General features: G+C 45.5%; 1 protein-coding gene across 1 annotated transcript in view; it reads left to right on the top strand.

Annotated features, from left to right (window-relative positions):
* FRAS1 (Fraser extracellular matrix complex subunit 1) overlaps window positions 1-23,206 on the top strand; it is a 146,517-nt gene that overhangs the window by 101,923 nt on the left and 21,388 nt on the right. Inside the window, exons 29-48 of the mRNA XM_084519273.1 lie at window positions 538-691; window positions 4,421-4,599; window positions 7,461-7,577; window positions 10,767-10,887; window positions 11,406-11,543; window positions 12,315-12,347; window positions 13,099-13,230; window positions 13,922-14,047; window positions 14,631-14,878; window positions 16,198-16,346; window positions 16,762-16,924; window positions 17,667-17,802; window positions 18,017-18,207; window positions 18,601-18,754; window positions 19,123-19,386; window positions 20,144-20,332; window positions 20,654-20,773; window positions 21,220-21,399; window positions 21,902-22,026; window positions 22,701-22,841. Coding sequence (XP_084375399.1) covers window positions 538-691; window positions 4,421-4,599; window positions 7,461-7,577; window positions 10,767-10,887; window positions 11,406-11,543; window positions 12,315-12,347; window positions 13,099-13,230; window positions 13,922-14,047; window positions 14,631-14,878; window positions 16,198-16,346; window positions 16,762-16,924; window positions 17,667-17,802; window positions 18,017-18,207; window positions 18,601-18,754; window positions 19,123-19,386; window positions 20,144-20,332; window positions 20,654-20,773; window positions 21,220-21,399; window positions 21,902-22,026; window positions 22,701-22,841 — 3,060 coding nt within the window. The remainder of the gene's footprint in view (window positions 1-537; window positions 692-4,420; window positions 4,600-7,460; window positions 7,578-10,766; window positions 10,888-11,405; window positions 11,544-12,314; window positions 12,348-13,098; window positions 13,231-13,921; window positions 14,048-14,630; window positions 14,879-16,197; window positions 16,347-16,761; window positions 16,925-17,666; window positions 17,803-18,016; window positions 18,208-18,600; window positions 18,755-19,122; window positions 19,387-20,143; window positions 20,333-20,653; window positions 20,774-21,219; window positions 21,400-21,901; window positions 22,027-22,700; window positions 22,842-23,206) is intronic.

Raw genomic sequence — 23,206 nt, 5'->3', positions numbered from 1 at the left:
AGGGTGTGTGTAAAGATACTGGAGGGTGCCACCAAGAGATTCGTTTGAACAGGTAAGAAGCTGTGGTTCTATAAGCACCCTTGACAGGCATGTATTTTTAGAAATAAAATGAGGAGAGGTAACAGGAAAGGTGGATCCAAAAGCTGCTGTAGTTGAGTGGACACATTTTTTTTCCAATGGCGACGGCAGTGAATTTTCCACTGTGCCAAGGAGATAAATTCTGTCAAGACTTGTCAAAAGTCAAGTGAGGATGGTGGTGAAAGACAGAATTATGGAGGGAGACTGACATCAGGAAGGTTTAGAGTTGGAGACAAGCAATTAGAAACACTGTAAAGCCAGGTTGGTTCTGCAGGGGGAGAATTGTGTCTGAGGGCTATGGGTGAAAGATGCACGTCCTTTCCTTGAAGAAGATGACGAGGGTTGAACGCTTAGGAAACTACAACATACTCGGTGTCATCCTTTTCACTTGAAAATCTGTTTGCACTGGCATTGCTGATGTTCAGGAAAGCCTCTTCTTGCTGTCCCCCTCACATGCAGAGTGACAGAAGCCCTCGGCTGGTGACAAATTCCCTGGTTTGGGTGCCCCAGGGAGGCATGCTTCAGATCTCCAAGACGATTCTGCACGCTGAGGTACCTGGTGCCCGTGACTCCGAGATAACCTACAACATCATCAAGGACCAGCCAAGACACGGTAAATTTCTTTGGAGTTTTATTATCAAAAACCAGCTGTAGGGTCTTGCTTTTCACCCTGCATGTCTCAAAGTCTTCAACCAGTAAATAAACGTGCAGGCTTCTGGTTGCTTCCAGGGAAAAGTATGTTCTTAGACTTCCCGGAGCCGATTCTTCTATGGTATTTTGCCCACAAGAAGTAGTATTTGAGGGAATATTTCTTTGTAATACTATGCTGAAGAAGTGCCACTAACCTCATCTTTTTCTAGTTCAGATGGGTGTGCGAAGCAATGAAGCACTGTTGGTCTGCCTAGTAACCTGAACTTCTGCTGCTGTTTTTCTCTAAGGGTAGTGAAATCCTGGTGGATTTACAGCTTTGCGAGAGCTGAATCTCACTCACTGCCAAAAGATAATAGCCCGTAATTAATGTCTGGTTTCAGAGCAGCATGGAGTAATATCTGCCTCTAGAAACTGCTGAGCAAAAGTTTACCTTGAAGAATTGGAGAACTCCCTAAACTCCACGACATTTAATTTCTACTAATGGAAGAGGTTATTGACTCAAACAGAAATCAGTGACATTTGCATCTATTTATAATTCTTGTTTCCAAATTCCTTTTGAGAGGCTTTGATCTCACCTCTCACAGCAATGGCTTTTCAAAGGACCCCTTGCGTAGGAAGGACTGCAGCTCTCAGAACATCCTTCAGACCCAGGCTGAGGAGTCTGGAAGGTGCTGGGATTTGTGACTGAGGTAGAAATTCAAAGGAGCTGGATAGAAAAGAGAAGATGTCGTACATGGAGGAGAAGAAAATGAGAACAGACAAGAAAAATACTATTTTCACCATCAGCATCCCCATTTTCTTCATTAGGACCATGTCTTTAAGTAGCATATGTTGTACTTCAGTGAAATGGTACAGTGAATTTTAATTTGCTGGGCCAGCTAAAATGAAAGGGTCACTTCAGCAACGTAAGTGCTGTGGTTTTGCCTTTTGCTGTAAGGATAGACTGGTTTCCATAACAGCTGCTGGTACCTGACAGAGACACAGATTATGTTATTTTTGCAATTTAGTAGAGAACTAATTAATTTGTATTCCCTCTTTCATTTTCTGCAGATGGAGAGCTATCTTCTCATTTTTAATAAGCATTTACATGAAAACTAGATTTTTTTCCCTGAGGAGTTTGTCTCCCGCTGCCTAACCCTAACCAAAATTTATAACCCTGTATTTGTATCACCATAATTATCTCTGCTGTAATTAATTGCAATAACATAAATGGGTTTGTAGCTTCGAGTGAGGAATATGCAGTAGGAATCAAGGATCTTCAAAGTTTTATCTAAAATGCTATTTCACAGAAAGGGAGGAAAAAAATAAGAGAAATGTTGAAAATGGGTCCTTAATTAAGGAGGGCCTATCTGCTTATCTCAGTATTTGACTAATGGAAAAGGAATTCATACCTGTAGGAAATGTATCACGTGCTTTCAGGTAGGAAATAAACCACTTCAGAATTAGCTCCCACGTTTCCGTAGCACAAGTGCGTGTACAAAGAATGCTTCCTGCCCTTTATTTCGAGACCCAGAAACCCAACAGAAGGGATGTGACCTCCTCCATCTGCAGGGCTTGATTTGTTACTTCTCAGTTGCTTGCCAGAGCACAGTTGCTCTTTCTAAGGATCTCTTTATGCTGAACATCATTTTGTCCATAGAAATAGAACCGGTGTCCTCCCTGGCTCTTCTCCCAGCCCACCGGATGCCTCAGCGTAGCTCTGTGAGTTGAAAAATACTTATTTCTCTGAGTAGGCATTGTAGTACCCTAAGCTGCTCCATGTGGCGTACGTTCTTAGAGGATGAAATTTTTAAAGCCAGTGAAAAGTGATACTTGTCCACTCCTAAAAGAAGAGACCTCCGTGCCTGAAGCCTCTAGGCAGCCCTGGGAATGCAGCTGTCTCAGTGGATTTCAAGAAATTGCCTGCGTGTACACAAGCTGTACGTTCATGTGTGTAACACATCAGCAGGTGCTTTTCAGTGAGTGAAATACTGATTTATAAGACATGTAGGCGTGCATCTTGCTTAAAGCTGCTGTATGTTCTCATCCTGTCTTCTCTTCCTCTGGGAGGGGCAAACAACTTGCAGGTCCTAACTCCTTTGGGTATGTGATTAGCAGCTTATAAATCACACAAAAGATTCAGGTGGGAAACTCCCGTGAGCAAAAGCATCAGACTGGGAATGCAATTAGGGCAGTGGATTTCACCGATAAGGGAATATTAGCAGACAGTAGGATTATAAAACACAAGTGTGAGATTTCAGTTTGAATTATCTTTTTACTACACCGTTGGAGGGTGGTTTGGGGAAACGAACTGCGAGAGCTTCTGCTGGATATTTTGCATAACAGAATGATTAATGCTGTAGGGAGAGCTGGAGTGAGTTATAATAAATGTGGCTTCTGAATTGGTAGCCATGAGGGGTACGTTCAAAGATGGGTAAAAAACGTACAATATACAACCAACGAGTTACGTAGAGAGCAGCTGAATTATATATAGCCAAGAGTAGGAAAGATTGGGGAAACATATTTTTTTTCCACAGATTGTGTTAACTCCCAAGCAATTAAATTACATTGTAAAATAGAAAAAAAAATATGCCATTTATTTTGATAATATAGTTCTTTGTCAGGTTTTTATTTCCTTTGTGTATGTTGGTGGAAAAATGTTCACATTTTGTGTGTCTCGGGGAAACTGATGACCAAGGTTTTGATACCCTTCTCTTGGTGGGTAGCATGTGGCTCTTTGATTAATTGTGTCGAAATAATGGTTTTAGAATAAAGTCTGTTGAATATCACTAGTGACATCTAAATTCAGACCTTGCAGGCATACATGAGGAAAGCTGAAAAACAGTGGGACGTGCTTGCATCCTGCTCTTCTCTCTCACATCTGCAGTGGAGCCAGTGACGTTTCAGTCCAGCTGAGAGCCTGTTTCTCAGTACAAAAACCAGGAATAAGCTAAATGTTAGAGATACAGAAGTTACATACCCTTAGGAGTAGGAGCTATGAGCCAGGGCATACAAGCTTTCTGTACAACCTATGATACAGAGGTTTTTTTACTCTGTCTGTTCAAGAGCTCTTCTTCAATTGAAGATTTCTGTTCAGAGAAATCGGTTGAGGATACTTCTTGGTGTAGTAAGTGCCCAAAAGAGCTAGAAAATAGCTGACCTTGAAAAATTAGTGCGCTGTATTCTGATAGTTAAGTTGTACCCTTGAGGGGAAGATGGATAGTCTGCTGCAGTGCCTTTAACCCTGATTGTGTCTCACTTCTCTCTTGTCCTTCCATGGGAGCTGCAAAAAGCGAGGCACGTCCTTTGTGCCTGCTCTTCTGCTCAGTTTGTCAGATGGGCAAATTTCAAGGTTTCAGCACAATTTCAGTGTGCTGGTCGGTGGGCAGAAATACATTTTGGGCGTTTGAAGTCACAGATCCTGTTTTTTTGCTTGGCCATGTATTTCTTCTGTGTCCTTGTAAAAGCTGTTTGATCTGCCCTTTGCCTTGGCACACGGGAAATAAAATTTCTCTGTGTCACTGGGGTGTTACGAGGTCCTTTGGTGGTGTATAGGAGCTCTACCGCTGAATCTGCTTGGCTCACTAGGTGGAAAAAGATGTAGAGCTGGTGGGCATTTGTCTTTGGATGCTCATTAGTTGTTGAAAAGGCAGTATCTTTTCCTTGTTTTCTCACAAGTTGTGCCCTGGCTGTTCATCCTTGCATTCCCCAGGTGAAGTGGTGCTTCTGGTCCCAATGCCAGCAGATGGCCCAGCAGACTCCTGGCAGCTTTTGCCTGACGGAAGAGCAGCCTCTCCTACAACTTCTTTTACCCAGCAGGACATCAACGAAGGCATTGTGTGGTACAGGCACTCTGGAACCCAAGTAGAGAGTGACTCCTTCCAGTTCCAGGTACTCCTCCCCTTCATATTCCCACAGAGCAGTTCTGGAGGCGTTTTTCTCTGAGATTATTTAGTCTGCCATTCCAACTGCCTTTTGACATGAGCTTTTTATATATATGTACACGTATACAAAAACACACACACAAATATGCATGTAAATATATATACATATTTATATATATATATATATATTTATATATATATACATATTTACATGCAGACCAGTTAAATATAACATATATACATATTTACATGCAGACTTATGTGTATGTAGTTGCACTTTGTCTGTAAATGAATGTCCACGTGTTGATGTCTCAGGGTGGATGCACTCCTTTTTTGTGTTCCTGGGAGACTGCCATTCGTGTCCAAGAAAGCTTTTACTGTGTGAATCGCCACGTTTGATCTGTAGCAGTGGAGCCAGCCAGCTACCCACAGTGTTGAGCCTCGTGCGCTGGCATTAACCTTGTGGATGTCAAGTCACAGGCCATATTGCAAATGTGGAGAAAACTGTCTTTCAGATAGCATCTAACGTTTGACATATTAAACTAATAGCTGGTCTGACTTTCCATAGAATAATCCTATTTCAGGAAGAAAAGGGTTTTGTAGAAAAAGAGTGTTGTTATCCTAGCACCCACTAGCTTTCGTAGGCAGGACGGTGATCTCAGAGCAGGAGTCCCCAGAGGGAATGAGCAAGCAGGTGAGCACTTCTAATGACCATGAGAGGAAACCTGCAGGCTCATAGCAGCCTGTCAGAGGGACAGTGTAACCAGAGACTGATGGTTTCTGTGATGTTGATCACTTCTCCAATGGTCCTATGCCTGCTCTATTGATATGCTTGGGGTTGGTGTGAGAGGAACCATCTTTTGGGGAAGAAACGGGAACAGGAAACGTTTTCTGCCTGCCAATCATTAGAAGAGGTAACAGAGCAGGTAACAAGATAACTCCCATCCTTCTTGTCAGCTGCTGTCCCCTTTCCCCTAGCTTTCTCTGAGATAAGGCTTATCCCAGGAGACGAGGGAAAAGCCAGGATGTGGGTCCAGACGGCCATGTGTATGCTGTCCTAGGGATTCTCCAGCTGGGTAGAAAATCTGCTCAAGGAGATCCTTGAAGTCCTCTGGTTCACACTTTCCTAGGACATCCCTGCAAATCCAGACCTGAGTGAAAAGGCAGAGTGTGTTACTGCAGCTCATATCCTGGCAGTTTTGATGTCCCTTTTCAGACAGTAGGTTTCACCCCTTGGTACTACACAGCAAATACATCTCCCTTTCCTAAAACCCGTAACATTTACTCCAAGTGGAAAGTGTTCTAAGTGCCTTTTTTAAGTGGTTTGTTTTGCAAGCTCCAAAACCAAACAGCCCTCTTGATTTCTGCAGTCTCTCAGCTAATAATTAAATTTTTGGTGTAGAGTAGTTCTTCTTGCAGGCAGACAAAAAGGTACAAGTATTCTCCAGCAGATGTAACACTAAAATGAATCCCACCTCCCCACAGGTTTAATGGCCATAAAATTCCTTAGACAGGTCCTCGCTGTTTGAGTGGAAGGTTTAACAGCATCCCATAATGCTAAGGCAACACGAACACTTGCTTGCAGTGTTTGTTACATCTGGTTTAAAACTCAGAAGCTGTTAACTGTAGCACCGGTGAGGCAATTAAGGTAATTTCTAAAGTAATTAACATAAGTGATAATGAGGAAGTTGTGAGTGTTGATGTTGAACAAGCTAATCTTTAGCTTAATTGCCATGTTCCTCTTATAGAGTATGCATTTTGCATGAGTTAAATGTTTGGTTTTAGTAGGTAGCGCTAATTGTACGGAGAGCCCTGCTGAGAAAGGAAGCTGTGATTAGCCGGGTGACATCAGGAGACTGTAACACATCTGTCTGAGTCTTGAACTGTGGCTTGGGGCACATCAGAAAAAGCTGACAAGTTGTTTTCCGTCACTTTGACAATCACTGTTTGGATGACAGGAACTCTGAAGCGGTCCGGCAAATGGCTAAAATAATTCCATTCAGTTCAGCAGAGCGTTTTTAATGCATTTTCTTGAAATTGTGGGCTGAAATCCGTTCTGGCTGACAGAGGGCTCTCCCCGTTGAAGTCAGGTGTGGACTTTCATCTCTGCTGACAGATGAAGCTGTAACCAAGTCTAACGAAGAAGGAGGCTGTATTTCTGTGGGGGCTTGCCTCTCAGGATTGCTGGGAACACTTGGAGGCATATCTCTACGGAATGGTTTTGGTCCTTTGAATTTTTGCCAGTGGAATAGTACTTGCTTTACATATCATTAATATGAGTTTGCTGCTATAATTTAGATACAGTTGACTTAATTTTGCTGCTGGAGTGCCATATGGGAAACCTTTATGGGTCTCTCAAACAGAAGCACAGGCTGTCTTGGGAGATGTTGGGATCACGGGGAGTCGCTGCCGTTGTTAGAAAACCAGTTGTTTTTACTTTATCAGCATAATGGGTTGTCATTTAAGGGTGAGAAGAAGGTTTAAAGACAAGTTATCTTTTCTGTTCTTTTGATGAAGAGTTCCACTAAAATATACAGACAATTGAAGTAAAACTGAGGCAGCGACTGGCAGAGGTGGGAACGAATAGATGAGGGTAGAGAACTGTCAGACAGACGTCCTTCGTATTGGTAATAAAGAAGTGAACCACTTATGGACTGTACAGGCAATTATGGAGAAGCTGGTTACTGTTTCGAGGCCTCAGTGCCCAGCAGTTGGCATCCACATGTGTATTGGGTTGGTGTCTGCTGGAATGGTACGTGTCTTTGCCTTCACAGGCTAGGAGAAGAGACGAGGAAAAGTATGAAACTGGTCTTGAAATGCAGTGATGTCCTCTGTCAGGTTTCTATTCATGTGACCTTCTGTTCTCAGGTGTCCAGCTCTGCCAGTCCGCAAGCCAGCCTGGAAAGCCACGTCTTCAATGTTGCTGTTCTCCCGCAGACACCCAGAGCTCCTCAGCTTTCCCTTGGCTCCTCTTTGCACATGGCTGTAAGTGTGAAACATCACTGACTGCTGGTTTCAGTGTTCCTTCTGCAGTGCTCATTGACCAAAGCCTCACATTGAGCTGTAACCACCAAATGTTGATTTCTCTGCTTGCTGTAGTCTGTGCAGTTGTGCTTCATTCAAGATAGAATCCAAGGAACAGGGTGTATGCACCAGATAGATAACTAGAATACAAAGAATAATAAAAAAAAAAATAATTTGAAAAGGTAGATAGCTTGGAAGAGGAAGTGGTTGAAGAAAAAAAAAAAAAAAACACCAAGAAATAAAAAACATTAAAAGGTAAAAAAAAAATCAGTATTAGAAGTGCTGAATATACAGACTGGAAGGGATGGGGAAAAACTTCAAACATTTTTTATGGAATTCCTAGCAGTTTCAAAATACTGATTTCTGAGAAGCCATTAGGAATGGCAAGAGAGAAAAACTGTGGATTAGGGAGACATCTTGCCAGTAATTCCACTGCAAACTTTATTTATTGGAACTGTAGCCCGCCCACATCAGGAAGCTTTCATCAATCACTGTAACACCAGGAACACAGGTTACAAACTGAACTATTTTTTCTTGCAGCATCGATTCTGGGAACAGCCATGTTGGTAACAGCGGTCTCTCTAACGTAGTTACATCCCCGATTGTGTTAATTTAAAAGATGACCTCAAAGTTTGAAGTTGGTTTTGTGAGCCCTCCAGTTTTGGTGCGTGCCTTGTCTGTGCGTCCTCAGTGAGGCGGAGGAGGCTGTGATGAGAAAGCAGAGAGAAGCACCTGCAGGAAATGTGTGCGGAGCTGAGGCCAACCCTTCAGGCAGGAGCTGCGTGCTGGCAGAGCTGGGGCTACAGGCTTGACTGGAGCATGCAGTCATCTTTGGCACCGCTCACTCCTGGTGATTTATTTAGAGCGTGTGAGGTGCCAGCAGTACGCTCAGCACTGTCAAGCAGAAAGCCTGTGCCCGCGGGCGCTCCCTGACAGACTGCAAGGCCTGTGAGATGCAGGAGGGTGTCCCAGGGGCAACGGGTCCCCAGGAGAAGCCTCCTAAGGGGATGCAAAGGACCTCAAAGCCAGGACAGCCTGCCAGGCGTGGGGCCAGGAAAGACTGAAGGAAGCAGTGTGAGAAAGTTTAGTGAAAAGTCCTGACACAAGGGCCTTGTCGGGGTTTAAAATAGTGGTGACCTTTCACAGGCAGTAATAAAACATGCTCAGGCTGCTACTTGGAGCAATAGGCAGCAATGTGTCTTCTTTCTCTTGACTTTTTGTTGTTGCCATTATTGACAGAATTGATGGTAGAGGTGTCTGGCTAAGCCGTGTAGTGCTGGATTTTATGGCTAATTAGACACCACAAAATTCAATAGCGCCGTAAAATACATTTTAGTGTGGGGTGCCTCGCAACCTGCGGGTCCTACCTCTGGGAGAGACAGATCGGCCTTGGAGGCAGCTGTGAGGCAACCATAACCTTAAATCTTTTCCTGGCGTCAGCGTGATTGAGTTCTGCTCATCCATCTTCAGACTCCTTCAGAACGAGACTGTCTTCTCAGCTGAAGAGCAAGCACAAAATGTGCAGCCTCCCCACACCTGTAAACGCTGCCTTTGAGTGTCCTACCAAGAAAGGTCAGAGAAAGTTTGGTGACGCTTCAGTGGTTAATCTGGGCAGACACCTGTGCTGGTTTTCCTTCCCTCAAGTGACCTGTTTCCCCCATAGTGATGCAACTGATGGCAGGAGCCTGAGCTTTTGCACTTGATGAATGCAAAGAGATGGGTTTGTGAAGGAGACAACGTTGTAAGCACAGGAAAAAGTTCTCCTCCCTTCCCTTCCCAAGGTGGCTGCATGAAAGGAACACCACTGTTAATTTTAAGCCTTTTTTGTACAGAGGCTGTATATAGTGGTGCTGGTATCTTGACTCCAGTTAGATATGTGACTCTTGCACACCTAAGAAGGGTTTGGTGCCATTTGTGATGCACTGAGCTGTGGTTGGGGAACCTTCCTCTGGTGGCCAGACCGGGCCTCAGGAGCAGCAGGTTTGGCAGGGTGGCCATACAGGCATGAAGGCGTCAGGGTTCGGTGGGCTGTGCCTGACGTGCTGGGTGGAAACCTGCCATTTGTTCCCGAACCTGATGAATTAATTGCCCTTACCCCTAATTTAGCTTGTACTCCCCATATTTTGTTAGTGATTAGGGTATTTTTCATACCCAGCTGAACTGTTTAATTCAGTGACTTCTCCTAGATGTTAATTCCCCAGGATGAAGGTTCACGAATCCATGCAAGTAAATTACCAGTGTCCACTTAAGTCTGTTCATGCAGCAACATAATTCTTGTAACAAATTGCCCACCATCAACTAATGACAACCTTATAATGGAAGGATCAGGACATTTTTAGGCAGAATTAAAAATAAAGGGAAAGCTTTGGTTCCTCTGTATTCCTGTGGAGAGGGCCAAGATGCTTTCAGGACTTTTTTAAAAAGCGAATCCAGTCTGGCTACCTCAGACTATACCAGAGAACTAGCTAGGCAATGAATTATATCCTGGGCCAGGGAGTTTTTGATTAAAACAGATTTTTCCTCATCTGTTCTTAGTTGCTGTAGGCAGAATAATGAATCTCCTCCACCTGCGGAGGTTGTGCATCTGCAGGGTACGGAGCGTGCTAATAACACCACCAATTTTCCAGACAGCCTGAAGGTGTGGGGGTAAGCTCAGAGTTACAGGAAGGAGGAGGAGGGACAAACAAGGAAGGTTCTTGTTTGTCTCTTTTTTTTTTTTTTTTTTCCAAAAGGTTATGGACCCTTTCTAATTCTCCAAAAAGAACTTAACAGAGGTGAGCCTGTATAGTGGTGTCTTCTGTTGAGCATGATAGTACTCTGCTCAGCTTCTGCACTGCACATTCAGTTTGGCTTATAGATGAGTTGAAAGTGAGATTAGATGGTTCCTAAAAGCAAATTTTACTCATTATTAAGCTTTATTATCCTCTGCAATCTCATCCCAATTAGTTCCTATCCTGTAGGAGTTTGGAAAACTTGGTAAAGGTTCAGCCCATCTGTTCCTTGTCAGTTTTAGGTCTAAGAACTACACCTTTACATTCAAAGACTGTCTTACATTGAAGTATAGCAAAGCAAATTCTCACTTGTTGCAGTTCTTGCTGAGTCTTCTCATGTCTCTGGCATTGATACTCTTGGTCTAATGTGTTTATCGAGGTGCTGGAGGACCGTGTGACAGTGATTGAGCCCCATCACCTCTCCTTTGTAGACCCGGAGATTCCCAGTGAAAAAATCCTGTTCAACGTGACTGTCCCTCTCCTTCTTGGACAAGGCAAGTGTAGTTGTTCAGAACATGACAGATTGCTGCTGAATTAATTGTTATACTTTCTGAGCACATCTTATGTTTTTTTTTGTTGTTGTTGTTTTTGTTTTTCCTGGATTATCATTCTGTGGAGGCATCTGCTAAGCTGTTCGGCCTCCTTCATTAGTTTTCAAACATCTTGTTTCTTAACCCAGTTTCTCCAGCTTGTTTAGGAGTAAGCTGCAGCACAGAGACATTTTTCTTACTATTGTCTGGAATATATTGAATGTTGCACTCCATAGCTTTCTGCTTCTAGACTCTCTAGTGAGAGGTATTTGAGGAAATGAGCTGAGGAATATGTTTTAATTTCTTATGTCCTGTATTGGTCGGTAGAACCTGTACTGGGTGCAGTCACAGCCATCCGATTCATTCAGCAACAACTGAAGATGTAAAAAGAAGTATCAGGGAGAAAAATAGAAGCTACAACCTTTGGTGTCTGGTTTTAAAATTAAAATTGATTCCTTCTATTAATACTGAGCCCTCTGTTTCTGTAGGTATTGTGGAGCACAGAGACAGGCCTCTCTCCCCAGTCAGGTATTTCACTCAGGCAGATATAAACCGTGGCAAGATTGCTTATCGTCCGCCCACTGCAGCTCCACACTTGAGAGAGATCATTGCCTTCTCATTTGCAGGTAAGGAGTTGAACGTTCTTTGCAGCACCAAGTCAGGCTGCTGGTCCTCCTTCAGTCCTGGAATGACTTTGTGGTTATTTCCATACTCGCTAGGGCTTGTGGCATGAACGATATAAAGAACATGGGAATCTGCTTTGTGGGAACATTCCAAAAGTTCACCCAATTCTTGTGACTTCAGCATGATTTTCCCTCTTGTTCGGTATAGCAACATGCAGTGAATTGTTGGAATATGGGCGTGTTCACTACAGCATTTAGCACTGTTGACACTACTACTGGATGCTGCCCTGGTCAAACTGCTGATCTGGTGCTTTGTGGTTTGGAATTACTGCTCCTCCCGTGCTTGAGATCTGTGCTGCACTGCGTGTTTAGTTCTTGAGATTGAGACAGGAAATGATGAATACAAACTGAATCAGTTTAGCCAGGATATTAGATTTCTGCCATCAAAGGGATAACAACCTGGAGCAGGAGATAGAGGGGCAAACAATGTGACAAACCTCAAGCATGTTTGACCAGTTGATACCTAGGATTGTATGATGCAGTTCGATGCATCACCATGCCCTCCACTGGCACCAAGAGGGTTTTTCACAGACTGAAGGAGGGCAACGTGTTCTCTCAGTACCTGGAGAGAAGGCAGTGGAAAAGAGCGCTTCCCTTGGTAAGGAAAGATTCCTGTCTGGTTGAACAACAGCACTTGCTTTCTCCAAATGTTGTCTAAATTCACATCGGTATGTTCTAGCCATAATTACTCTGTGTCTATATTTATCCCGCCAGGTCTTCCAGAGTCGGTGAACTTCAAATTCACAGGTATGCAAACCAGTGGTTCTTTCCTGGCCACAGCAGTTTTCCTCCTTGTGCCCTTCACATTGCCTGTTAGTCCTTGGCCTTTCCTCTCCTGCAGGCACATCTATGGGCACTCCGTAGGAATTTCTGGAAGTGCATGTGCCTGGAGAATACTCACTTATCTATGTCCCAAACTGTTTTATAGAAGCCAAGATGCAGTTCAGTAGACAAACCTTTTTCAGTAGTTGCCTCAAATGTGTCCTAAAAGCCTCATTCATTCTTATTTTTCCTCCAGTGTGAACAAGGGCACCAGTGGTTTGCTCTGTTTTTTTTTTTTGTTTTTTTGTTTTTTTCTTTAATGTACCATGGAAACATTTCCACAATTAAATTGCTACTAATAAGCTGCTTGCTTACTTAATACATATTCCCCTTTCCATGTACTACCTAGCACAGGTTTGCAGTGATCCACTAGCAAAGAGAAGTGCATGCTCTGACTTACAAGTGCACCTGATACATACATGGAAGATAGTATGTACACATGCACAGGCTTATTCAAGTTACGATCATACTAAGATGAGTTAGGGACAAAGATAAAAAAAAAATACTTCTGGATATGTGTGGATTATGTTTTATGTCCATAGACAAAGGTGTAAATTGACAGGGTGGGAAGAAAGTCAGCAATGCGGGGTGGTGATTTGTAGAGAACAGTCAGTTTCCAGTGTGAGTCCCTGAAAGAACATCCCTACACTCAGGCGTGGTTTCTGTCTGTGCCTAGTGTCTGATGGAGAACACACGACCCCGGAGATGGTGTTTGTCATTCATTTGGTCTCTGCAGAGCAGCAGCCTCCAGTCTTCCAGATCACAGCTCCGTTCCTGGAGGTCAGCCAGGGGGGCAAGGCCACCATCGGTGAGTAGGGTGGAAAGGGTGAGGTGGCAGAGCTCTGCCTGAGGCACACTGTTTACTTCCAGGAGGCCACGTGGATGGAGCAAGGGAGAGCTTTGGTCTCACGCACCTCTGTGCATTCAGCTAAGGAGCTGTGCTAGCGCAGGTGTGACAGGAGCCACTGAGAAAACTGTGCAGTGGTGCCTCAGACAAGTGTCTGAGCATGAGGCAGTGCTCCTTGGTGTGTGGTGTGTCCGTTCTGCGGCTGAGTCTTGGAGAGCATGATCAGGGACATACTGCTTCCTTATTTTTCCCCTCTTAAGTGCTGTTGCACTGATTTCTTTGTCAAAAGCCACTTTCTTGTGGTGTCAGGGGTTTTTCTGAGGCTTTTACAGATAGCTCCCTTCTATGTGAATGCATGCACATCTCATAAACTGAGGGTTTTTATAGCTGTCATGCTGGCAATACTGTGACTCGGGTGTGCAGTAAGTTCTTTGATACAACACCTGATCTAAACATTATTAGGGAACTACTTTTTTCCATGAAGTCAGTAAACCCTTGGGCTACAGAGGCTCCAGAATTACTTGACTTTCCAGGTACTGATTAAATTAAAGCTTTTGGGCTCCATTCACAAAAACTGATCACCAAACCTAAGGAATATTGCCAGCGCAGTATCTGAGGGTGCTGAAGCCTGTGTTCTCTTTCCCTGGCACAGGGATCCAGTTGGCTGTGAGTGACACAGATACAGCTCCTGAGGGGCTCTTCTTTGAGCTGGTGAAGCCTCCCCGTCATGGCATTCTGCTCAAGCAGGGTGCAGGAGTGCAGGAGCACATGGGAGCAGGTGAGTGGAGAAGAAATACCCCTCAGTGCAGGGGAGGAGGTGAGCATGGGCCCGTCCACACAGCTGGTTCAGTTGGGCAGGAGGAGACGGGTGCCTCTGACAGAATTCAGTGTGTCAGTTGTTCAGCTGCGCTGCTCAAGCAGTCAAATACTTCTGTGGAGTTTTACTGTTGATTTTGGTGGCAGCAGTTTTCCAGTGTGTGATCAGATGAACAAATATTGTCTATAAGAAAGGAGTGCAAACAGAGATGTGGAGAGGGAAGCCTTATCTAGTTATGACAGGCATGAGCTTACAAAGCAGCTGGGAAGAAAGGAGGATCTGTGCACTTCCAGAGGAACTGTCACTGAAAGAGTCCCAAAGAGTGACAGTGTCTGGAAAACAGTTAAGGTTACAGCTTTTGCTCTGCCCTACATACATACTAAGTCTTTAATATATGTCTCCATAACTCACAGCTCAGTAAGTTTGGCATTAAATGCCAGGTAAGCACGTGATTAAGTCTTTTGCTGAACTGGGGCCTTCCGCCATTTGAATTGGATTGGTGCTCTGAACGGTCTTCCTGACTCGTGCATTTCTTTTTGGGAAGGCGACACCTTCACCTACGAGGACGTCACTCGAAATGCTCTGCAGTACGTGCACGATGGCTCGTCGGCCGCAGAGGACAGCATGGAGATCTCTGTCACCGATGGTGTCACCACAGTGACCACAGTGCTGCGGGTGGAAGTGTCCCTGCCGGATAACAACGGCCCGCAGCTGGCCCCGGGCTGCTTGTTGGCAATCACCGTGGCTAGCAAAAGCTCCGTGACTCTCTCTCGATCGCACCTTGCTTATGTTGTAAGCTGTCATCTATTTCTAAACACAGTGAATGCTGGCAGCGTCCCATTCCTAATCCCCCCGCAGACCCCTTGCCACCCACACCTCCCTGCCCTTAGTGTGGATTCTTGGCAAAGAGCTGAAGTTTTTGACTGTCTCCTGACTAGGGCTGCCAAAACGGGGATAATAGACTCTTTCTTCCATCAGGGTTTTAAGACTATCCCTGTTTGACTGGAACAGAGGTGAACTGCCATGCTAACATGAAAACTGAGTTAATCCCAGATTTTTCTATCAAACAGACTTGCTAACAACACACATGGATTTGCTAGTTGATAATCCCTTGAAAATTTCTGCCCTCTCACCCCCTTCAGAAATTGCCTGCTGCTTTTTCTGCACACACTTGAGGGTTTGTTTTTTTTGAGCAACCCCAGATGCTGTGCTCCTTGTTAGCCTGGAGTTTGAGTCAGTGTTTGTGTGTTGTACGAGAGTCGTCCTGCTGGTGCAATTCAGGGAAAGGTGTTCTCCTTGTGGCTGATGCAGCTGCAGAGACACCAGCAGTGGATTTGGGGTATGCAGATGTGCTCTCCTTACGGAGGAGGCTGGAGAGATGACAGGGCACGTGTGAAGCTGGAGAGACCTCATGTAGTGGCTGTCAGCCAGATGGTTAGGGATCTGCAGGGAGTCAGGTAGGATAAGAAGGCAAATGAATGCTTTTCTTCCAAAGGATGTGTCTGGGTATAAGCCAGGGGTCTGTCCTGTTCTCCTTAGTAGGCAGAAGGCTGACAAGGGAGCTGTTTAGGTTTAATCTGCGGAAGAGAACCGTCACAAGCAAGAGGATTTCATTCCTGATCCATATACTTGAGAAAACCATTTCTGCCTTGGGTCTTATCTTTCAGGCAACCACAAAAAACTTTGATAAGAAAGATGACACCTGAGCCATGAGATCATAGAGAGGTTGTACCCTGTGTAGTTAGAAAGAGCCAAGAATAGCTTTTAGTTTAATACAAAATTGGCCTTTGCAACGTCACTTCACGTTAACCTTTGTTTTACTAAGAACTGAATTTAGCTGTGTCTCTGTCTGAAGCATTGATGGGCAACAGTTACTGCCTCTGCCAGGTATCAGATAAATCCTGGCTCACTTTTTCTGGAGTCAGGGAAAGCATATTACATAAAGGGTCCAGTCCACTAGGAGGGTAATTTGAAAATAAAAATATCGGGCTTATCTCTGGGAAACTGCTTGATATATTTTCCTAAAAACCATTGTCTTTCTGTTTTTAGTGGAGGGAAACAAAAGCTAATCCAGTTCTGTGTTGGCTTTGTTATTTTTCCTTCATCTTTAGGACAGCAATTCTCCTGACTCAGCGATAAGAATCCAGTTAATATCTCTGCCCACATATGGCACCCTCTTACGGACGTCTGGCTCTCATGATGAAGAGCTGTCTAAGGTTTATAATTTCACCATGGAAGACATCAACAACCAGAGGATCAGGTATCAAATAGCTATTGTCCTTCAAGCCACGCCAGTTAAAAGCTCAATGGGCTTTTCACAGGGAGCTCAGGGCTGTGTTATGCTAGTAAAATATATCAAAGATTTTTCTTCTTGGCTATTATGTCCTGTGAGACTCCAGATGAGAGCTTTTCGTGTACAGAGTTAGGTATTTATGTGTGGCTGAAATGCCAGTAGTTGGTGTGCCTTTAAATTAGGAATTTTTTTTGTCTCAATGTCATGGAGATAATTAGGGTAGGCAACATGAAAAATGGTGGTTTGAAAGTGCTCAGGGAATGAGTGAAGTTGGGAACTGGATTACCACCTCTTCTTGAATTCGTCTCTAAAGGCAGGGAGGAGGCGTTTTTACCTGGCTGTCAGCGAGACTCCCTGACACAGCTTGTGCTTTGGCTTCCAGTTACTCCACCGTATTTGAGACCAGCAATCAGCCAGTTACTGACACCTTCCACTTCGTTGTTTTTGATGCTGACAATAACCGGCTCGACAGGCAGATGTTTACCATCACTATCACCTCAGCCCAGACGGTGCCGTCGCTCATTGCCTTCGCTGACCATATCACTGTAAGTGGCCACCCAGGGGACTGGGAACAGTGACAAGAAGGTCTTCCGTGGGGGGAATTGAACGGTTCTCCTGGACTGAAGGCAAATCACTGTAGAAACGTGGTGTTAAACACACAGTCCTTTGAGTGCTAAGAGTCAATAAATTACCTGGAGGCCGGAGGGGACTGACAGTACTGCTGCGTCCCTGCACCTCACCTGCTCACATCCGTTCTAGTCAGGAGCTAGCTTCTCCCTGGGGTGTCCCATTGATGTCAGTGGAACAAGTCTGACTTACTCCTGTTTAATATTTGAGCAGAAGATGAGTCTGAAAGCATCTGGTGCTTTGGGCTGATGCAAAACATTTCAGACTCCTTATCAACGCCTTTTGAAGTCATTTCCCTCTTTTTTCAGCTTTGCATTCAACCTCCCTTGCCTTTAAAAGTTTCCTCTCAACAAGAAAAGCAGATTTTGCCTTCCAAGAGGTCAGCGTGACTCTGCCAGCTCTCTTCTTCCCCTGATAAAGCACTCACAGGCTCCTCTTTAGGGCCAGACAGGCTTTGTTCTTCGCATCCCACCTTGCCTCCCAGCAGATTTCATACTTAACAGATTTGGGGGAGGGTGGGACAAGACTTCAGAGAAACGAGAGCACTGTGAGGACCAGGGAAGCCTCCTCCACGGAGGGATGCTGCAGGCTTGTTCAGTAACGATTCGCGTGGTGCTGTGCGCAGTGGCTGTACTTCTGTTGTATCTTTTTGTTTTCCAGGTGGATGAGGGAGGCAGGGTCCCGCTGCTGGCTCATCACCACTTAGCTGCAGATTACGATACTGCTGCCAAGGAAGACCTGAGGGTCACGGTTATCACTCTGCCCATGTATGGCTACATTGAAAACACCAAGACAGGTAAACGGGGCACTGAGGACTGCAGCTTTCCTAATGTCTGCTCTAATGCAGCAGGTGGACCTACTGCTGCTACAAAGGTCACAAGATGAGTGGAAACTCATGTTATAGGAGTGAACATCTGTCAGTGTGCCACTCCTCTCTTAATGCTGCTGCTTTTATTTTTAGTTTGTCCGTGAGCTGAACGTCCTTTCACCAGAGGCATTCTGTTGTGCAGGTGAGAGTTTCGGGCCGCAGGGCACTGTGACCACAGATGCCTCCTTTTCCGTTCAAGACGTCCTAGAGAGCAGCATTTACTACTTCCAGAGCGTCCATGAGAGCATCGAGCCGACAAGTGATGTTTTCAGCTTCTACGTGAGCGATGGCTTCAGCCAGTCTGAAGTGCACAGCATGAACATCACCATCCAGGTGTGCCCGTGCTCTCTGGCCGTCAGAGCCCTCTCTGACACAGACACTTGGCTCTTAAAGTGCAGCTCCCTCGAACCGTGAGCTTTCCTCACACCTTTGTAATGCATGGGAAGTGGATTAAAGAGAATTTCCTTCCTCCTGTCATAATTCCCCTGTCACACCAGAGAGTAGTTGTGCATTGCAGCCTCTTCCCCAGGGCTTATTTCTCGGCTTCCTTCTCCCTCTTAGAAGCCTCCACAGTGCTGGAGAGATACAGAAAGACCTATGTAGTTCACGCATTGGTACCAGCAGCAGTACTGTCATTTGGGAGCTTGTATTTCATTCAGGTAGGCAGCAGTCATTTCCCCTTGGCCCTTTCCCTTTTCTGACTGTGTCCCCTTGGGATCTGTGCAGCGGCAGAACGACGAGCCCCCAAAGATGGTGCTGGAGCCTGTCAGGGTGCACGAGAGCTCAGGTGTGGTCGTTACCAACGCCTCCCTCAACCTGCAGGACTTGGACACCCAGAACAGTGAGCTCGTCATCGTGGTTACCAAAAGTCCTGACCATGGTAAGTCCTGACACAGTGGGGTTGGAGCAGGGACGTGTCTGTGCATCTGTGTATGTGTCTAATACCCCTGATGTGAGAGAGAAGCCTGGCATGTTTGTATAAGGCACGTTTAGTCAGTGTTTGGAGCAGCGATTGTGCTTCAGGGCAGACCTGTTCTTTGAGGGTTTTTCCTATTTGAGAGGGAAAAGGGGGACTGCACCCATTTCCTTGGGAAGTTCCCTTTTGTGTTACCCTGTTTGCTAAACTAGCGGGGGCTGTGTGCCATTTTTCAGATCTCATGTATGTAGTCAAGTTCTTAGCAGTTTCCTCCGTTCTTCCAACAAGGCCACATCCGCTCCCATGATTTTCGTGCATCTCTCATTTGTCAGGTCATCTTCGCAGGAGGGAGACTGCCGCAGAGCCCCCAGAGCACGGCCGTGTGCTGCCTCTGGGCTCGTCCTTCACCTACCAGGACATTCTGGATGAGCTGATCGTTTATACTCAGAGCGGTGCGGCAGCGCAGACAGACGAGTTTGGCTTCTCCATCACGGATGGCCTCTACACGCAGACGGGGAGGCTGCAGTTCTCCATGGAGCTGCCAAAGCAGCAGCTACCCACGCTGGCTGTCAACAGGGGCCTGCAGCTCCCTGCTGGTATGGGGAGGGGGCAGAATGGTATCGCTTGTTCAGGCAGCCCCCTGGGAGACACTTGTCATCTCCCACCGAGTGTAATTTCAAGGTGGAGGTGTGTGCTTTTACCTCTGATTTGACTGGGAAGGTCTTTTAAAAATGATCTTCTCCTCGTAGGATCAATGGTCTGTTGCAAGGGAAGTGGGCAGGGGAAAAATAATCATAGGCAGAGATATTTTCATGTTATTGCAGGAGGGGATGCTGTAGTTAAGCACTGCCTCCCCAAAACAAATGTACAGTCTAGGGTTTTCTGTCTGTTAGTTGGGAAGGGACACGTGTTAGAGCACCTAACCGCAGCCCTGACAGACAGCTGCTGTCCGAGCCTGCTCACCTCTCAGAAACTTGCCCTGCACTCAGCTTGATTTCACATTTCTGAAAATGTGGCAGCTCTAGGTAAGCTGTGATGGCTCTGTGCAGGGCTGTTAAGAAGTATGCGAGGTTGAAAACCACTCTGCCATGCCAGTAAAATGCCCACACAGTTTTTAGCCCTGTGCTCCCCAGAATGCTGATGGAGGCTCTGGACAAGCCAAGTCCTCATAGATGAGCCCTCTGCTTGTTTTACTTGTGGTGGAGTTCTCCTTTCCCCCCTGGAATTGCATCTTCCTTGGTTGTGTAAAACAGGACCTCAGCTACCATTTATAGGCTATCTAGTCCAGTCTAGACAAGTCACTCGGCTGGGTTGGCTGAAGCTGTTTGTGAGCTTTTTCTTTCTCTGGCCCAGGCTCTGCAGCACACCTCACAGCTCAGCACTTGAAAGCAGCAGCTCCTTATCCAGATGACACAATGATCAGATTTGTCATGAAGAAGGACCCCAGCGTGGGCCGTCTGCAGCTGACTACTACTGATAATCCAGTCCAGATCTCTGTCAAAGGACCTGTCAAAAGTTTCACCCAGGCTGATATAAATAAAGGTGAGGATGCCTGACTTCAGATAATCATGGCAAGTAAAAAGTGGCCATATCTTTTTGAGAGGGGAAGGATGATTTGAAGCAGGGAAGGGAGAGGGAAAGAAGTAAGAAGATAAAGTTGTTATGGTAGAGGAGAAACACGTCACTAAGGAAGTGTTAAAAAATCTCTCTCAGCAGGAGAGAAAAAAATAAAGAGAAAAAGTAATGAAACCCAAGTCCAGGAGCTGCAAGTCTTTTGACTTACAGTGCCAGCCTGGTTCCAAACTAGGAATTAAATGAAGTTGCCTGTAATAACCACCTCTTTCCTCCTGTCCCTCTCTCCAGGGCAAGTGGTATACAGTCACAAGAAGGGAGATCCTGATGGAAATTTTGCCTTCACCTTTGATGTGATCGATGCAGATGGCAACAAACTGATGGACCAGGTTTTTTATATTCGTATTTTAGGTAAATTATAGTGCTGAAGTTATGTTATTATTGCTGCAAAGCTCAGGCCTTCATAGATTTCCATCCCACATGTACAGCAAGTTAAGATGCAATTCTTGAGATGCGGTATTTATTCTCTGTTAATTCCAAGGCCTTTGAAACTTGGGGTATGGGGAGAGTTTGAGGAGGTAAAGATTAGCTCTTTGGCTTCTGACAAACTTGCTGAAAAAGACAGAAAAATTCCCCCATAATGTCTAGATTGTCTTAAGACATTTCTGCCCTCTCCATTGATCACAAGACCCAGCATACTCATTTTGGAATTCCCAGTCTGGGAGGGTTCCCTTCAGAGGAGGGCGTTCGTGTACCTGTTGTCTTTTGCTTGAGCACAAATACCCAGTGGGAATAACACGAAGGGAAGGAGGGGGACCATCTCCTAACTCAGTCTGCTTTGCATTTAACCCTTTCAGAGGACAGATTTCCCCCTTCCATCACTGCTAACAAAGGGCTGGTCTTGGATGAGAACTCAGCAAAGAAGATCACAACCCTGCAGCTCTCTGCCACCGACCAGGACAGCGAGCCGGCCCAGCTCCAGTACAGGCTCACCAAGCAGCCGCAGCTGGGGCACCTGGAGCACGCGGCCTCCCCAGGTTAGCAGGAGAGCATTCTGCTTGGCTGGGTGCTCCTAGCAGCAAAGCTCCAGCAGGGCTTTTGAGCCACCCACCCTGGTGAAGAGTTACTTCTAGTCCCCCTCTTGGCCACCGTGTCCCTTGATCGATAAACTCCGGCCTCATCTCGCAGCTGGGCTTTGCAGAAAGGAAGGGGACTAACCAGTGAGTTGTTACAGAATGAAGCTACGTGGTGGTGTGATGGATATGCTAGATGATAAGTCTGGTAGTTCAGAAGGTTTTTGGTCAATCCTGTGAAACTCAGAAAAGAATTCCATGCAAACGTGATCTGAATTTTAGAGTTGCCTTGAACGCCCCATTATCCACTAGCAGTATGAGCATCGCACTCCTCCCTTCTCAGTTGGTCTAACTCTATACTGCCATGTCACATGCTCCTCTTATTTAGATTACACTCGCCATGTCCAGCTCCCTGTATTTTTCCTCTTTCTGTAGCCCATTTTCCCCTACTGTTCTTTTTTTCCAGGGACAAGAATTAGTTCTTTCAGCCAGGCAGACTTGGCCTCTCGCAGCATCCAGTATGTCCACACAAGTGATGTTGAAAAGCATGCAGATGCCTTCACCTTTTCTGTGTCTGATGGGACAAATGAGGTAGGTTGCAGCACGTTTTTTCCCCTGCGTCAGAGCAGGCTTTTTGATTCCATAGGATATGCTGGGAATCAGTTTTCTTCATGTGCTTTCGAGGGAGAGCTACATGTAGCAAAGGAAAGGAAAAAAAGCCATATATCAGCTTGTAATTTGGAAGGTGGTTACCCTGTACTTCCCCTGCTGCAAGAGATGTTATGTACCACAGGGAAGGGGGAGCTACCTGAGGTGTAAGCTCATGAGACTGGTTTACCAAGATTTCAGTGTCTGTTTTTTATCTGTTTACCAATTGGTCCTGGAGATCAGCTTTGATTCACTGCACTGATAAAGTGCCAGAAGTACTGTTAGACCCTTGAGAAATGTCTCCTTCCTGCCTTCTGAAAGGGAGAAATCATGGCTACAAATAGAGAGGTAACAACAAGGTAGAGTGAGCAGTGGAGGTAGAAGTGCGTTTCCATAAATGTGCCAGAAAGAGGAAGAAGAAATTCGTGCAGAAGGATAGAAGAGCCGTATTTACAGGATCTGAGCTTAGAAGCTCTTGTTGATTTACTAAACAAGTCCAAAATGAAGTGACCTAAGCTTAGTGGATCACTGTGGTCTCCTTATAGTGTTACCATTTCAGTGGAGCTGTGCTTTTGGTAGGCTGAATTCACTGAGAGAGGCTTTTTCTCCTGTCCCAGGTGAGCCAGACGTTTGACATCACCATAAACCCCGTGGATGACTCCTTACCTGTAGTGCAAAGCCTGGGGATGAGAGTTCAGGAAGGTGTGAGAAAAACCATCACAGAGTTTGAGCTTAAAGCAACAGATGCTGACACAGAGGTAAGGCAGGACTCCCCTTTGTCTCCTCTCTCCCTTTTTCTGTTGCACATCTGGCCTATCAGAAAAATGGGCTTGCATTCAAAGAAAGAGATTATACTGAGTGTCATCCCCCCCTGCACATACCCTGTCTGATCACAGCTTCAAACAAACCGCTTGTGGGAGGCCTGGCTTGTATATAAATAGATGAACGAATGTTTGAGCAAAGCAAAGCCCTGGCTTGAGAAACACGTACTTCATCTGGGATGTCTCTGAGACACACAAACAACAAACCTGCATGAAAAATGGTTAGAAGTTGTCATCAGAGCAAACCTTTGCCCCGTCCCACCTTCCCTCTGAACACTGTGGATTTGACCTGAGCTGAGGTC

The sequence above is a fragment of the Aythya ferina genome, assembly GCF_964211825.1.
Source record: "Aythya ferina genome assembly, chromosome: 4".
Classification (NCBI taxonomy): Eukaryota; Metazoa; Chordata; class Aves; order Anseriformes; family Anatidae; genus Aythya; species Aythya ferina.
Note: the sequence above shows the minus strand (reverse complement) of the source record. Positions and strands in the feature narration are given on the sequence as shown.